Source organism: Esox lucius, chromosome 11 (genome assembly GCF_011004845.1).
Source record: "Esox lucius isolate fEsoLuc1 chromosome 11, fEsoLuc1.pri, whole genome shotgun sequence".
Lineage (NCBI taxonomy): Eukaryota > Metazoa > Chordata > Actinopteri > Esociformes > Esocidae > Esox > Esox lucius.
The window spans coordinates 2,501,023-2,518,834 of NC_047579.1; the positions used below are offsets into that span (position 1 = coordinate 2,501,023).

The 17,812-nt window shown below is 40.2% G+C and overlaps 1 protein-coding gene across 6 annotated transcripts in view; it reads right to left on the bottom strand.

Annotated features, from left to right (window-relative positions):
* xpo6 (exportin 6) overlaps positions 1-16,874 on the bottom strand; it is a 42,706-nt gene extending 25,832 nt beyond the window's left edge. The window contains exons 1-13 of one of the 6 annotated variants that reach the window (XM_010864993.4): positions 16,745-16,874; positions 16,312-16,434; positions 14,694-14,784; positions 14,165-14,277; positions 8,930-9,127; positions 7,972-8,131; positions 5,441-5,518; positions 4,432-4,942; positions 3,319-3,445; positions 3,044-3,153; positions 2,524-2,632; positions 2,116-2,208; positions 1,615-1,684 (exon numbers count right to left, since the gene is read on the bottom strand). In XM_010864993.4, coding sequence (XP_010863295.1) covers positions 1,615-1,684; positions 2,116-2,208; positions 2,524-2,632; positions 3,044-3,153; positions 3,319-3,445; positions 4,432-4,942; positions 5,441-5,518; positions 7,972-8,131; positions 8,930-9,127; positions 14,165-14,277; positions 14,694-14,784; positions 16,312-16,314 — 1,663 coding nt within the window. In that variant the 5' untranslated portion in view covers positions 16,315-16,434; positions 16,745-16,874. Of the gene's footprint in view, positions 1-1,614; positions 1,685-2,115; positions 2,209-2,523; positions 2,633-3,043; positions 3,154-3,318; positions 3,446-4,431; positions 4,943-5,440; positions 5,519-7,971; positions 8,132-8,929; positions 9,128-14,164; positions 14,278-14,693; positions 14,785-16,311 lie in introns of all 6 variants that reach the window. The other 5 variants (XM_020051156.3, XM_010864992.4, XM_010864991.4 and 2 more) reach the window with 5 other exon arrangements.
* Between the last annotated feature and the right edge of the window lie 938 nt (positions 16,875-17,812).

Sequence of the window (17,812 nt, forward strand, 5' to 3'; positions counted from 1 at the left end):
TAGCCACTGCAGAAGTGTCCCAGGCGGTTGTCCCAACGTGCTTCAAGACTGCAACCATTGTGCCAGTGCTGAAGCTGTTGACCGCGTCTAGCCTGAATGACTTCCAACCGGTTGCACTCACCTCCAGAATCATGAAACTAGTTCTAGCCCACCTTAAGTCCTAACTCCCCAGTCTGTCAGGTTAAACAACTTCACCTCCTCCACCCTGATCCTGAACACTGGTGTTCCACAAGGCTGCGTGCTGAGCCCTGTCCTGTACTCCCTCTCCACCCATGACTGCGTTCCTGTACCCTGTTTCAACACCATTGTCAAGTTCGCAGACACCACAGTTATAGGCCTGATTACTGACAATGACGAGTCAGCCTACAGGGAGGAGGTCAAGTGCCTGGCGGCATGGTGCACTGATAACAACCTGGCCCTCAACGCAAAGAAAACCAAGGAGATCATTGTGGATTACAAGAAGTCAAAAGGCTGCAGCCTAACCCCAGTCCTCATTGATGGTACTGAGGTGGAGCATGTGTCCAGCTTCAAATTCCTGGGTGTCCACATCTCAAAGGACCTCTCCTGGACCCTCAACACCTCAGCCCTGGTGAAAAAGGCACAGCAGTGTCCAAAGGCAAAGCCCGTCTGTCCACCAAGCTCCTTGTGAACTTCTACCACTGCACAATCAAGAGCATTGTGACAAACTGCGCCACAGTGTGGTTCAGCAGCTGCTCCATAGCAGACCAGAAGGCCCTGCAACAGGTGGTGAAACCAGCCAGCAAATTACTGGTGCCCCGCTTCCTGCCATCACAGAACTCCAACGGAAGCGGTGTCTGTGCAGGGTACACAGGATCATCAGGGACCCTTCACATCCATGCCACAAACAGTTTGCCCTCCTACCATCAGGCAGGCAGTAGAGATCTCTTCGGTCCCGCACCAGCAGGCTCAGGAACGGTTTCTTCCCATCTACTGGGACCCTGCTGAACTCTGTGACCCAGACAACTCTGTGACCCATCACTTACCATACCCCCCCGCCTCTCTGGGACCTTGTTGCACTACTCCCTTGCACTACTCTGACACAGTCTTGCTATGTCTGATAATGGAAGTTTTCAGTTGTTAAAGGTTTGTGTCTACCTCAGGAACCTCACCGCTGCTGTCCCTGCATTTCAGTTGCACATACTCCTTGTACTGAGGTAGACACAAACCTTTAGATGCTAACTGCATTTTGTTGTACTATACTTACTGTTATACGTACTGTTCAATGACAATAAAGTTGAATCTAATCTTTGGCGAAAGATGAAACTATGTCATTTAATAAATTTGTACACTGCTCAACCAAGTGTTGAAAAAAACAACATTGTCTGTAGTTTCCTCAGTAGATCACCTTAAGATGACAATTGAATAATGGTGGAATATGGTGGTTATTCTATCAATAATAAAATATTTTCAACTAAATATACTTTATATATTTTATAATAATTTATAATAACATCCTATCCTGCATGTCAACATAAGAAAATTATGTAAAATTATCACATTACTTAATAACAAGAATTAGAATAAAATGTTTGCTGTTTAGACAATCCTTTTAACTCTGATTTGATTTGCATAAGATTGGACTGCCACACTCACATGTTCTTGAAGTGACGATGAACTGCTGCAAACCTAGGTACACATCTAAATCTTCTTGAAGTACCGGGAACTAAAAGAGAGATGGTTCGTGAGTCAGGGTAAAAAATAATCACTAAAATCAATGTTTGTCAGATTTGAACACTCCCGTCAATTAGGCTTGATGCATTTTCTTGAAAGAAATTAAAAAGAACATAAGCATTTGAGTGATTATGCCAACTCAGGAGCTAAATCCAAAGAGCTACAGTACAGAAGGTGTGGGTGTTGCACCACATGTTTGATTATGGATTGTTTATAGAAACCATAATACTATACAATAAGCAGCAGCTAGTGGCTGACCAAGGCCTGCTTTGGTCAGCCAGGGTTGTACTCCCTTTTCTGAGATATTGTAATGTAATGCTCTTTAAATAAAATCAGCATTTTAATAATCAAGAGCATTACAGTGTGTGGATGTTTTTACTGTTCCAAGAAATGTACATTGTGAAAAAATTTGAAAATGCTCACCAGCGTGGAGAAAGCATGGGAGGGTAGCAGTTCCATCACCTTGGCAACTACCTCTAGACTCTGCCGCAAGTACCGCTGCCATTCTGTCTGTTGCTAAGATAAGCACAAAGAACTAAACTGTTAAAGTGTACACACTGCTTTGTGATCACACATTTTCCTATGAACACTATGTAATAAAGATGCTCAAGGTTAGTATCTAGAATAGAGAAAATCATTCCTCTGAAGGTCAAATGACCTCTCAGAACACACACCCTGTTTTAAATGAAGGCTCCGCCCTCAGCACTGAGAAAAACAATTATAATGTATATCATTTCTGCCCTAGGGGCAGACAGGCCTCCAAAACAAGATTCATGAAAGCAATAGGCAATGTGACAAAAATAATCCAGTGTGTGAACTAAAGCCCCTTACATCATCATCCAGTGTCTCGTCATCCAGCTCTTCCAATTGGGACTGGTTATATCGGAACTGGATTCGGTTGAGAACCTCAGTTAAGAGCAGCACTAAAGCATCTTTATATCTAAAAAATAAATGCATAAGCAGACAGATTAGTGGCCTATAAAAAAAAAAAGGCAGCAACTGACTAGTGACTTTTCAAGCAAAAAACCAACGTTCAAAATGTAGCAGTCATTGCATATCCCAGTGGTTGGTGCATTTGATCAGTAACCGAAGGTTAAATATGGTTTTGTCCTTGAGCAAGACAGTAACCTATAATTGCATCTCTAAGTTGCTCTGATTAAAAGCACCTGCAAAATTTCTAAAATGCAAAGTACAGAAAGTCAGGTATTTAAGAGTCCCTGGAGTTGCAATTGAGGCACTGAACCATAAATGTTCCAAGTTTTTGTAGCATCGGAGGACATTGTTGATCATCCATTCAATATAATTTGCTTTATACAATAATTGAGTGAAAAGGAAATCTATTAAATTTTACCTGTTAAGCACACTGTCTCGGTCCGCCAGCCTACTTTTGATTTTAGTGGTTAAATAATCCAAGAATATACTCCAGATGTCCAAACAGGCAAAATACCCTTCATGAGTGGGCTAGAAGATAAAACCAAAAATCAAAACACCCATGTAGACATTAAATTATCCTAAATTCATTTCAATAGTATATTTATGACAGAATTCTATGCCAAACAGATTTAGAATGGAAACAAATTAACTGAAAGGATGTGTTGTACTGAAGAATAACATGAGTGTTGTTACCTGATTGAAGGTATACTTGAAAAGCAGGGCTAAAAACTCCACCACTGGAAACTGATCGTTGGACTCGATCCGCCGAAGGTGCACGCTGACAAACAGGCGAAGAAAGTCTGTGAACTTCTCAACATAACTGCAGAGAGAGAGGGAGAGTGGAATAGAACCATTTTAATTCAAACTGGGGAAAAATAATGGTCTGTCTGCCTATTGTTAAATGACAAACTAAAATGTTTAGAGAAGTACAATAATTATTTGTGCTGAGCCAAGTAAACCTCAGTCTTAGTGATGCCCAATAAATACCACCCTACTAGACTCCTGTGATACTTGCAGTTTACTTAAAAAAGATTACAAAATATAATTTTTAATAGAAATCTAGAAACACAGGGCAGTTACTATAATGTTACTCAACAGTTAGATAGAGTACTTCAGATGTTTTAAGTGGTCCTACTGTATTGCTCTATGATTGGAATGCCTTTATGTCCCTTTCACAGTTATACCCAACCTAACAGTTGAATCAAATTAATCTATGCTCAAACAAAAAATACTGTATATATTTCTGGCATTTAATGCTTTATTGAAAGAGCACAGAATGTCAGAAAGAGGTATGTCCACTGAATTTGTAGTAAACCGGAATGCTTCGCAAGTATATGTGCACCTGTGGGAGTGGCCCAAGCCACATCTATGCTGCAACTAGACAGGAGTCCAGGACCATATAAAATCTTGGAAAACCAGTGTGATTTGCAACAAAGTACAAGCTACTTTACCTGTATACATTTTCAAATCAGTACTGACCAGAAATAGCAGTGTACTCCCAATGACTGACATGGACTGAAATAGGTGCCAGGACTCTCTGTTACTGTGTTATTACCATTTTTAATATACAGTAGCAAAAAGCTACAAATATTTTCCCTAACCTAAGAATTTGTTGATTTGAGACATGTACAAAAACTACAAAAAATGTGGTTAGGAGAAATGTGTGAAGGGTTTTGAAAAAGTGACCTGAGTATTGAGAAATAGGTCCTAGCGATTGTAAAAAAAAAAAAAATATTCAAGTAAGGTAGTTTGATCATCTTGCCACCATTATGAGACATGAACACTTTATATATAAATAGTAAAGACCTCTCATCCAGGTCCTGCAGCCGACCCTTGACTGTGTGCGCGTTGTTTTCTCTCGTTAACCTCTGTAACAGGAAGAAGGTCTGCTGGAACATTCTGAGCAGGTACTCCTCAAACTCAAGCGGCACACAGTTCTTTGATACCAGCTCGTTGACACAGGTCATAGCCAGAACTCCCAGCCGAGACCTGTCCAATTGTCCACTGCTGCCGTTCTGATGCCCAGGTCGTTCTCCACCGTTGGCAGGGGGGGTGTGCTCGCCGTTGGACGAGGAGTAGATGGAGGGGGTGGTCTTGGGCTTGACCCGCAGGTCACAGCCAAAACGGGCAAAGTGGAAGATGGAGGCGAGAAGGGAAGGGGTGATGTTGGTGGAAAGGGGGATCCAGCTGAAAAGATGTGCAAGACACTCCAGGGCTAGAGAGCATAAGTGTTCACTGTCACCATCCAGTGCTGGCATGGGCTGGGATAGCAGCTTGGAGTACTGGGTGCCCTGCAGAAGACTCCCCAGCAACTCTGCTAAAGGGGGGGGGGGGGTGCAAAGGACAGGCCTCGTTAAGTATTTTCCAGTCTCAGTCGCACATTGTCATGCAGTCCTCACAGATTTTGTCTTACAGGCTTTGCAGGGACATCAACCAATATCCCAATTCAAAATCTAACTAAATATTAACTCTAAGCCACAAAACCAAACATCAAATGTATCTTCTACCTTAAACCTGAAATGTTCCTCATTGGGAGCATTGAAATGTTCCCAAAAGGTCCAAATGATAGTTTTACTATTTGTATTGGGATTTTTGACCCCCACTAGGACTGTAAAGGTTTTGCAAGAACACAAAAGACAAACAGTTGTCTCCTCCACCGTAGTTCACACCACTTGGTGGAGCTGAAACAGGGTAAGCAAAAGCAGTAGCATCATCTATTTACTGACAGTAATCCAATATAATTACACCTGCAAAGGGTAACAAACAACATTCTGGAAGGAAATGTGCCACCCAAATTCCCATCCCACTTTCTCACCTCTTTCTCCTGAGGTTGGGGAGGGAGGGGGGGTGGCGGCCGTAACACTGTGCTTATCCCAGACTGTCTCCAGGATGCCTGCAGTGTGGAGATGTACAGTTATTTATGAGCACCAATATTAAAGTAGGACAACTGGATATGTCCCTGTTTGTTAAGTGTAGCTATCAGACACCACCAGCATGACTAACTAAACGAGGGTGGTGTATCTTCCGGGGAGGTCTGACCAATAGCAATCTAGTAGTGTTGCACGGTATACCGGTACTGGTACCGTATCGAGGTACTGGCTTTTTCGGAAGGGTACTATACTGGCATTAAGAAAAAGCTGTACTGTGTCTTTAAGAAAAGTGGACCTGTGTATGACATCACGCCTGTGCGGCAGGTGTGTGTTTGAGGCGGATCCAAGGGGCAAAAGGAGGATCTTCATGGATTAGCAATGGCTACAGGTGGAGAACTTGCGACTGCAAAACCAAAACTTGCTGATAAACGGAGTGAGATATGGTATCATTTTGGTATCAGTTTCGAAGTTAAAATTTTGGTATCACGACAACACTACAATCAAGTGAAATAATAACATTTGTCACATGAAATATAGAAATTAAAAGGCGGGAGGGTTATATTCATAGTTCATAGCTTACCAGACCTAGTAATATTTTTCTCCATCTATCATTATTTCAGGTCAGGGTGACTAAACCAGTTAACTGGATACATTCAAATTTCATTTTTAGATTGATATGCCTAATGTCTATATCAAGGTTTTAAATTTTCTTCTCAGCACAAGCTTTGCCTATATCTGTCTATCAAATTTCCTAGCTCAGAGTTCCTTGGTCACAGCATGAGGGGAAGTAAAAATGTATCCACACAACACAATCCTCAACAGCTTTTCCCAAGGGACCCATTAACCGGTCTAACACAGAATTTGGTGAAAAGTCAAGATGAAATAAAAAAAAACATCTGCAAATAGTTTTTTTGGATAGACCAACTATTGAAAAAAATAAACTAATCTTCCAAAATCTCTGGATCACCAAAATCTCTGGATGACCAGCTATTATAAAACTATTAGGAGTAATGACTCATTTTGGGGGTCCAATCAAAAATAGGGAACTGCACTCCTGGTTATTGGAAATGCTGGCTGCCTTGGAGCTCAAGTGTCTTTGGTCCTTTTGGGGCTTTTCAAGACCTTGTAATAGTATGAATTAGTGTTCCTGATTTTGTTTGCTTTAAAATAGCTGGTCTTCCAATTGAAATCTTGATATATGATGGATGATTTGCTATGCCCTGCATTCCAGAGGGCACATTTTAGAGATGGGACCATTTTGTAGAAGATACCGTGGCTCAGCGGACATCGTTTTGACGTAAAACCAGGCACTTTTAGAGGGACTTATCGATCTGGCATCTTATCTAGGATGAAAGAGTCGATAAATGCCTGCCAAACTAACAGTTTCATACACTTTCAATTAGGGCAAAAAAAAAAAAAAATAGATTTTCCGATATCTTGTTATTCTTGTGTGTAAGATCCTGCTAATATGTGTTATGATATTGATGGAGCTGCTTTACATTGGCTGTTTTGCACACACATTAAGCTTAGCCTCACAGGCTGCTCTCAAACGTCCAGCAAACCGCACATTTGCTTGGTCGGATGAGGAACATTGCAAAAAAAATTATCACAGGACTACGGCCAACCATGTGCTTATAGAGAAGCAGAGGTTGCAAGACATGCCTTCACACAAGATGATCCAGCACCTGGTGGAAGTGTGCTGGAGATCCAAGAAATGCTCTTGGACCAGCAGTAAGCAATCTCGGCAGCTCTGCTGTTACTAGTGATGCACACTTTGCAAATTATTTCTTTTTGAACAACTTTTCATTGACGCAAGTGTAACTAGTCCTTTTTAATATCTTGGTTGACTATTTTGTCGGGGTTTGCAGCGGAGTTCTAAAACACCATTGGCTGCATATGCGTTCCCCCAGCTAAGTGGTCCAACCAACAGCTGCTGGCATTCGCAGCAAAAAATAGACCAAGACAGGCTGAATTATAAATACATGTTTATAACTGATGACTGAAAGCAGGTTGGAATAATTAAATCAGATAACTAAATATTGATAGTGATAAAACACTCACAGGAAAATGCATTGTGAGCACTTTCCTGGAATGACTTACACTATTTTCTAAGCTAAGTCACAGCCTTAGCTAATTTGCCATTATTTCATGGTTGTTAATGAATTAGGTACTTATCATTTTTTATTATGGATAAATATACATTTGTTAAATAAAAAGCAATGTAATGTTTTGTGTAATGTTTTGGACCTAATCAAAATTGTTTCAGAATTAAATCAAATTGGGAGCTTGAGAATTGAAATATAATGGGGAGATCAGTGCAAATACCTAGCCCTATTTTTCATACACTATTGCAGATTGCTCAACAGATCGGCATCAAAGGGAGTTTACATGAATCCAAAACAAGATAAGAACTAGTTGGCAACCAGACTGACATAAAAACAACACTTGTATGTGAAAAGAACAACCTTCCACTCACCTGTCAATAGTCCCAGCACTGTGGGAATCTGCTCCAGCAGAAGTTTGCGCAGCTCATCTTTCCTCGCCACGCTCAAATCCTCCCGTGGGCTTGCCAGCTCCTCAGACGTGGTCTTGAGCAAAACCAGACCAAGGGGTGCCATTGCAGGAGACTGGATCAACTGCAGGAACACAGAACACACCAATAGATCCATGAGATATACAGCAAAGTGTTGTGGAGCTTTTTATTTAAGTTTTATTTAATGGAACACATATACCAGTATGATTCTCTCTTAATAATAACTATAAACGTTATTCATTAATGTATTTAACTATAAATAGCCATGAGGTAAAAATGCATTCAATGTTTTTTAATAATTTTTCAATTACATTAACTGTAAGTGAATCATAAGAACATAATGCGATTGTTTTATCCAATCATTATTTGCTGTTAGATGCTGGTAGAAAATACGGAGTAGCTTTAAATTTACTGCATAGGTGACGTTTCGTCTCGACTGTAGACCAAAATGCGTTCGAGTAATAACAGAAGTTCAGAATAGAGTTTCAGCAAGTTTTCAGTGTCTCTCACCAATCCCAAGACAGTACTAGCAACATTTTTAAATTAGAAATATTGGCAAAAAATATTATTTTGTTCTGTTTCTTGTAAATACTGAGGATGGAAACCTACCACTGTGAGATATCTAATTGTTACCCTTGCCAGAAACAAAATGCAACATTTTGCCAGACAAGCAAATTATTGCAGCAAAGTGTCCTCAAAAAGTACAATTTACCAGTACCCAAATTGTATGCAATACATATAGCATATGCTTGATATTTTAACACAGTCAAATTCAATTATTGAAAGATTACACTGGTTTTATGTTGGGAAAGATTTCTAAGTAAAACAAAAACACATTGCTGGAGGGAATTTTTGAAAAGAGCAAACACAATATATTCAACACAATTGTAGCAGGGCTTACCTGCAGGGTATTGGTGAAAAAATCATGGTAGAACATGGGCCAGTCCTGGCGACCAATGTCAACGATGACTTTGCAGAGTTTGTTGCGTATGAAAAAGGGCATTGCTTTATGCTGTGCCAGCATCAGCTTAGGCAGGCAGCAGCGGATCTCCATCTTGTCCTGAGAGGCTACTCCCAGCCACATCTTATTGACAAGATTCTGCATAGACAACAACGGGAGGATTTTCAATTCTCACACACACACACGCACGCACACACTAGTTCATACATACAGTATATATACAGGATATAAATAGCCTACACACAACTGTGAAAATGCAATGTTTTTGTGATGTAAAAGAATGAGACAAAGATGAATCATGATAAATCATATTAGATAAATCACAGCATTCAAGTGCCTTGGCATGCTCTCCACCACTCTGTGACAATGCTGTAGGGTGACTTTATGCCACTCCTGGCACAAAAATACAAGTATCTCGGCTGTGTTTGATGGCTTGTGACCATCCATCTTCCTCTAGAGGTTTTCAATGGGGTTCAGGCTTGGAGATTGGGCTGGCCAATACACGGTCTTGATCTGGTGGTTCTCCATCCACACCTTGATTGACCTGGCTGTGTGGCATGGACATTGTCCGGCTGGAAAAACCAACTCTCAGATTTGGGGAACATTGTCAGAGGAGAAGGAAGCAGGTATTCTTCCGGGATAACCTTGTACTTGGCTTGATTCATGCATCCTTAACAGAGCCCGATTCCAGCCTTGATGAAACATCCCCAGATAATCACCGACCCTCGACAAAATTTCACAGTGGGTGTGAGACACTTCAATCTCTTACTACATTGCATGGTAATGTAATGGAGTCTGTATCTGTATACAAATTACTTGTGATTTTAATTGATGACACTCTCTCCTTTAAGACATTTTACACTCTGTAAAAATACATTTGGTTAAAGTTGGCTTTTTATTTCAGAAATAAATCCTGTTTTCTTATAAGGCAAGAAAGCGCCTTGTGTATGCTACCTTTCTGCCTGCATTTTATTACGGTGATGTCTTGTACATGAATGCCTCTGTGTCCTCATTACGTATGCTTGAAAATGTGTACCATGGGGCTTTGAGGTATGTTACAAACAATCTCTCACCCATCAATGTACCCTATATGCGAGAGTGGGCTGGCCATCACTAGCTCTACGCAGACTATCCCAACTGTACATTTTTATTTACAAGGCCATTCTTGGAAAGCTCCCAGTGTATTTATGCTCTTATATTGTCCAACAGACTAATAGGAAATATTGCTTGCGCACTTATAAATATGTTGTTGATGGTTCCTAGGACACATGCTAAAGTAGGAAAATAAAGTGTTCCAGTGCTGTGCACCTTCTACCTGAATTAACTACAAAAGATTTTAAAACTAAATTGTTTAGTAACTATGATTGATTTTAAGTCCAAAATCAAAACCATGATAAATATTGGGTTGCTGTTAATGTTTGAATCTTGATCTTTACTGGAACAACGATAATTTGTTTTATATTGTGATTTTATGTACTGTAAATTCTGCTGCTACTTTTGGCCAGGGGCAGATTGTTAATCTCAATGTGGCTACCCTGGTTAAATAAAGGTTAAATAAAAGAAAATGTTTTTATCTCAACCTCATTTTAAAATTGTTCATAATGGGGCCAAGACTTTCATCCATCTCTAGGCCTGGGAAGTGACATTGGGAAAACTGTGCAATAGGGAGCTTGGTATCAGCGAGAACACCACCTTCGACTGGAACAACTACCTGAGGCAAGCGTGCATGGAGGATCTTATGGCACGGAATCAAGGACAAATCGTAGGAGATGATTGTTGAAATTGACAAGTTGCTCTTACCAAACGAAACAACAACACCAGCCAGATTCTACCACAGCAATTGACAGTTGGGGGACTTCGCGTGAAATCGTGCATTGCTTCCGCATCGAGGAGCCGAACAGGAGCGTGCCAAATCTGCTGGCTGCCATTCAAGAACGCCAAAAGGAAGCATCATAATAAATGATCATTAGAGCTGCAAGCAGCGTTTCAGGGGGCCATTCGGGGCACAGGAAGCATCTCACTACATGTTCTCACTAGAGAATTTTTGATTGCTATAAAAGAAATGCCCAATGCCGCTACTGGTCAGGCTGTCCAGTCAAAGAAGAGGAAATGAAAACAAATCCAAACAAGAAGACCTTGAATAAACCATGTGTGTGCTGAGTGGAGTATGTGTGTATGTTGTGTGTAGAGATACAGGACATAGTGTTTGTGTGGGGAGGAGCGTGGTTTCTAAGATGAAAAGAAGGATTTGTCTGTATGCTGAGCGACAGGAGAAAGTGTGTGATTTCCCATAGAGATATTAGAGTGTAGAAAGACACTCTCGTATTGGGAGGGAGTGTGTGTCATGGCGAGGAGTGTGTGTCATGGCGAGGAGTGTGTGTCATGGCGAGGAGTGTGTGTCATGGCGAGGAGTGTGGGGAGGACATTGTGGATTGTGTGTAAAGAGAGAATGTGTGTGTGATAGTGTGGAGGGAGAAGAACATATCAGGGGAAATGACAATGTGTTGAGGAGTTGTGGAGACAGGAGATGATGGAAATCAAGTGTCCAAGACACACCATGATGTGTTTTTGTATGTTAAAAGAGAAATGTGTGTGTGGAGGGGTATACAGGGTAGGGGGTCAAGAAAGTAGAGATGGTTTACAATAAATATCAAAGAAACATCATGTACTGATAAACTTAAAGCAAATTGTATGTGTCAAACTAGTATGGGAGAATTACTGTGAATATCTTAATCTGTGACATTTTTAGCTGCTGTAAGATATGTATAAGTGCAAAGTATTAATTCCACAATTCTCTCGTCTTTTCCCTTAATGAAAAAGTTAGTTATCCTCGCCTTTATTGAGAGTTATTGTATAAATGTAATTCAGAAATGAAAACAAAAAGTATGTTGTTTTGCCATGAAAGAAAAAAATACATTCTTATGCCATGAAATGGCTGACTCGCTAGCAATTGCTCAATTCTTATGACTATTCCAGTAAGATAGTAGATACTGGTAAAGCTCATTACTGGCTAATACGCTGTTAAAACGGCCAATGGCAAACAATACATAGCTGCTATTTGTGGTGGAGGTAAACTTAGTAAGAAACTTTAACTGCATCAATGTCATTCACCAATGGCCAATTAACTATTAAAACTGCCAGTGGCCAAAGAGGATTTGTTCAGGATAGAGACAAGAGGCTATACTGACACCCGGTAAATGTACAGCTCCCTGGTGTAGTGGTTTATGACACAGCCTTCTGTATCTAAATAATAGTAAGCATGAAATAAAACAGTTTACGGTTATATTGCTACTGTTTCTGGTGGATTTTCGAAGAACGCATCCGTGCATACGTTTTGGGTCAGGATAGACAAACATTTGTTGGCTACAACATACAGTAGTTACATTATAGTAAGCCTTAATTGAAACAGTATACGGTTATATTGCGACTGTTTCTGGAATGGAAAAGTTATTCTTCAGTCTCGCTTGAAATGGCTCAATTGTTATGATTATTCCTAGGAAGTTAGTAGATACTAGTAAGCCTATTACATGCTTAATAAGAAACATTAGTCAGTTTAACACAATGCTCAATGGTCAATAGTGTCCAGCGACTGCTGAAACTTGTAATGCCGTGGCATAGTGGTTAAAGACAGTGCCTCTCATGTGGAAGACCTAAGTTCAAATCTATTGAGAGTAACAACATTTATTCATTTTATTTGTGAGCCGCAATAAAACTGTTTACGGTTATACAGTATTGCGACTACTTCTGGTAGATTCCACAATTCTCTCGTCTTTTCACTTGATGAAAAAGTTAATTATCGTCACCTTTATTGATAGTTATTGTATCAATGTCATTCACAAATGAAAGAAAAAAGTATGTTGTTATGCCATGAAATGAAACAGCTTTGGCAGACTCGGTAGCAATTGCTCAATTCTTATGACTATTCCAATAAGTTAGTAGATACTGATAAAGCCTATTACTGGCTAATACGCTATTAAAATGTCCAGTGGCAAACGCCATACAGTTCATAGACGCTATTTGTGGTTGAGGTAATCTTAGTAAGAAATGTTAGGCAGTTTAAATGTATCAATATCATTTACAAATAGCCAATTAGCTGTTAAAACGGCCAGTGGCAAAATAGGTTTTTTTAAGTACACACAAGAGGCTATACAGGCTATATCCATCAAATGTACAGTTCTGTGGTGTAGTGGTTAACGACACAGCCTTCCACATGAGCGACCCAGGTTCGAATCTTGAGAGTGCAGCATTTTCTATTGCGGGCCGGCTGAACTGGGCTTGCCTGGTTTCTTTTTTTGTCCACCTGATATTTTTTTATCAGACCGTAGATGTAGTGAGCTAAACTAAAGCTTGAATTATATTATAACTAAATCCAGACATTTTCTGAAAGACAGATTATTAGATTAAATAACAGAATGACATTTGTAAAATTAACCTGCTTGTGCAAATATTTTGGCATATTCTTGACTTTAGAAGTAAGATATTATCTACTCTCAAAAGTGAGACAAGCAAACTAAAAGCAGCAGGCAGCCATGCATCACTTGCATGATGTGTTAATATAAGGGCCATACAAAATAGAATCTGCCATCTGAACTGTCAGGATGAATTATTAAACTAGAAACAAAGTGTGAGTTAGAACAGGAACATCAGAATCACACTAATTTGTGCTGTGGGTGATGATGCACAGTTGAGGCCTTACCAGCATTCAAAACATATTTAAACACTTCTGTGTTTATCTGACAACGAGTATGTCCAATTAGAACGGCGAAAAACAGATACTATTATGTGCTGGAATATGGCGTAAATCGGTATATCCCTAGTTCTCAAACCAAGCAAGGGGATCCTTGGTACTGCTGGTTTTCTATTCAACCTGGGAGATAATTGCTGTCGCCTGGAGTTCCTGGTCTAAATCAGTCCTTGATTAGAGGGCTAGAATGAAAACCAGCTACACTCTGAGTCCTGCGGCCTGGAGTTGAGAACCACTGAACAATAAGTAGCACAAACTCATAAAAGAAAGGTATTTAACCCTCACACTAACCTACTTGAAACATGTCCAAACAAGCTTAGTAGAGGTGGGGGAGGCTTCATTGTGGAGACTCAGGGTGTACAATACCCCTTCAGGTGATACAATACAATACCACAGCCAGGCTAATCATAAGCTTCAGTAATGGGACATACCTCAAATACTGTGAGGCTGTACATCATCACATACTCGTTCTGAGTGTTGGAGAGGAAGTACAAGCAGTGGCGCCATGCTCCCATCTGCTGAGCAAAGTTATTCAGCAGCTCCTCTGCAGAAAAGGCAGAAATGAGGAAGCACATGGTTATTTAAATGTTGAGTCATTTAGAGACTTCTTACCACAGAAAGTCACAATGACAGCTTGCCACACATATGAGGATGAATTACCTGTATCTGCATTATAGCAGTAGTCTATTCCAAATACATATAAAACATTTCACAAACTGGCTACCATTTTGGCACCAAACAACATTCCCTGACAATAGCACTGCCCATTTGCAATTATCTCTACACTTTGAGCCAACAAAGCCCCAATTACAATTTCAGAATCACAAAATGAACATGTTATTATAAATTATTAAGAATGCCAAGGGCACCACATGTCCAAACTACTGCAAACGGCACAACCCAGGGTAACTGCACTAGTATCTAAACCAAGGTAAATGGCATTCCCAGCGCCACACTCACCAATCTCTCTCTTGCGCTCATTGGTTGTACAGCTGTGAAAGAACTCAGTCATGAGACTCTCCAGAGCACGTAGTGAGCTCTCTTCTGATGCCTGGTGGATTAAATAGGAAGAAAATGAGACAGTAATAAGTACAGAGGAATTGGGAATAACAGCATATAAACAAGACATAGTTCGCATGGTAGAATTAAAAAGGTGCATTTCACTCACTCCACAGCTAGCTTGAAAAGGTTGCCAATGGAACTACATATTTAGGTCCTTTTATATAGCTCAGTTGGTTGGTCAAGGGCAGTCAGTGGTTTGAGCGCAGAATGGGGACCACAGGTTTAGTGGAGAAATCTGTACCATCACCACACTGACCATGGTTTAATGATGATGGGTTAGCAACGACAAATGGATGTCATATTAATCCCAGAACAGAAAGATATTGCATCCTCTAAAGCCAACATATCCTGCTTTTTCTTTGTGGGTGTGTTTAACAGGAGAGAACATGGGAAGGATTAAGATTGCTTAAAGAACAGTGGGACAGATTCGAACCCAGGCTGCAGCAGTAGGCGCTGTGTGTTGCAGAGGCAGCGGATTTGACCACCGGACAACCTAAGCCACAGCTTTTCTGCTTTTTTCTAAATGATGCTTGATCAACCAGGAATACAAAGGTTTGGAGGAGAGCGGTCCTCCAGCTAATGTCCTCAGTTAGTTAACAGGCCCCTGACAGGGGCAAGGCATCCCTACCACCAACCCAGACAGTCATATCACAGTTTCAACCTAACATTCCAGAACACATGGGCACTGTCAGTTTGATGCCACTAAGGAGTGAACAAAGGTCCCCGTGACACAGCACCACTACACTGTTGTGGCTTTTAAATATGTGCCACCCTGGATGTCCACATTGTACACTCAACTGCTATTCAGTCATAGTAAAATGCCCTAATCCAAAACTGAAAACGGTCTGTAATGACAATTCACTATTTAGGGGAGACCTCAATTAGTGGTATCTAGTTAGTCATTTTGTGTAGTAAAAACAGAAAAATAATTCCTGCAGGAAAAAAGAATGCTGCACAAGGCCCGAATTCTTTAAATGGGCCAAGACATGCTAGGATTACTCAATACAAATATTTGGTCTTGCAAGATGGGCGTCTGATGTCGCAGACAGTTAAATTTGACATCCCGGAAACCAGGTAACCGACTCGTGTATGAAGTACAAACAGAAACCGTTATTTTCCTCGATGGGTGTTGATATCTTCTATCAAATATCTGTAAATTACTTACTGATTATTGTAGATATTTAGAAATATTTCAAGAAACGATAGGCCATATACACCTGACTCAGACGTATGCCGGTAAATAACAGATGCATGTAAATGATCAGTGCAAGAAACAGATGAAATGTAATAAAAATGATTTTATATTTAGAGAAAAAAGGTATCTGGTAAATTTTGTATACGGACCATTTATGTTCTGGCATCGCTTTGCTGCAGAGGTATACTTAAAACTACTCTAACATTGTCATCATCTTTGTTAGGATTTTTAAGTAGCTAGCTACTGTATGCATTTTCTTACATTTTAGTTAATTAGCTTGCTAACTCTGTCATAATGTGGTAAATTGTAAACAATACTCACCATATTCTGAGTTATGTTGATGCCTTTTCTGGCTTCCAATTTTTGTAGCAAGCAGGCTACTTGTGGTGTTGGCTACACCGGTAGAGGCTCATGCTCTGCCTGTGGCAATAGGCCCACTCCTTACTACAAGACACCGCAACATTGCATCATAAAAATGCAGTTAAAGTAATATATTAATGCAGGTGTCAATACAATGTATCACTTTTAACAGACGACCTTGATAATTGTTGAGAATGTTGCGAAACGTTGGGTGGTGACAGACAGCTCTATCTAACGTTAGCACTTACACGCCCGTTTAAAAAGCAAAGTAATTCATACATTAAAGTTTTGTCTGTTTAAATGGTTTAGCTACGTAGTAGGTCCTCTGTAAAAGATTATTAAAAACTGCAATAAGAATTACAGCTGCGTGCTTGTTCCTGTTTTCTGTGTTCACCTCAAGCGACTCTACCCAATTCGAGGGCTAGCGTTGGCTAAGCTAATTGCTCGCTTCGGATATGCTGAGGCCTTGAAGCTGGATGCTATTGCAACTTCCTACTTGTCAACCAGCCCCTCCCCACCGGAAGTAACATTATAATCTTGAGCCGGATTAGTCCGCCGGCCGCATTAAAAGGCGTTCACATGACGAGATATTTTCTCAAGGCTAAAATTACAAAACTGCCTGTAATGGTGATGTCAATTTTAGAAAAGGAATTATATGTTATGAATTTACAGCACACACACCTAGAGCTAGCTCAGCCCCACCATGTTACTGGTTCACATTATCCCATATCAGTATATTTAATAACATTTGTTATTAAATGTCAATGCCTCTCATGTCTGGGTGATGTGTCAGAATAATGGCATGTTTGACCCTACAATCCGAGTTCAAAGATGTTAAGAGAGACATATCACAGACTGAATTTCAAACCACCATCTGGCTCTGACTGTGTGGGTCTAATAAACCCATATTAACCTGTCCAGCCAGCAAAGCTTTTTCTGTCTACAGAGGGCTAAATTAGCACATACTAATCTTAGTTCATCGGGCACAAGAGAATCCCCTAGGGAAAGATGGCCTCCCCATGTTAATTTGCAGCTCAGCACTTACCCATGTTTAGATCATATTTGGCATCATAGTTTTTTTGTCGCTTTGGTACTATTACCAACAAACAGTGGGCCCTGCCAACCCATAAGCCCCATGAATCACCATACTCAACTTTCCCCACATTAGCTACAACCCAGCATGTAACCCATAAAAAAGACTATTTGGTATCAATAGTATGGTGCAATGTTTCAAAACTCTTAGTACAAAACTCCAAACTGCTTATCTGTAAACCATGAAATCTTGCATAATATATATTTTTTCTTTCATATGGTTTCTAAACCACAACACGTGATTTGGGAAATGTAATGAATAAATTGTTAAGTCATCAAAAAATGACATACAAATTCTCTGTTTAGTCATTATAACGTTCAGTTAGTTCAAGACCATGTAATACACATTTCAAAATGACTCTTTGAAGTT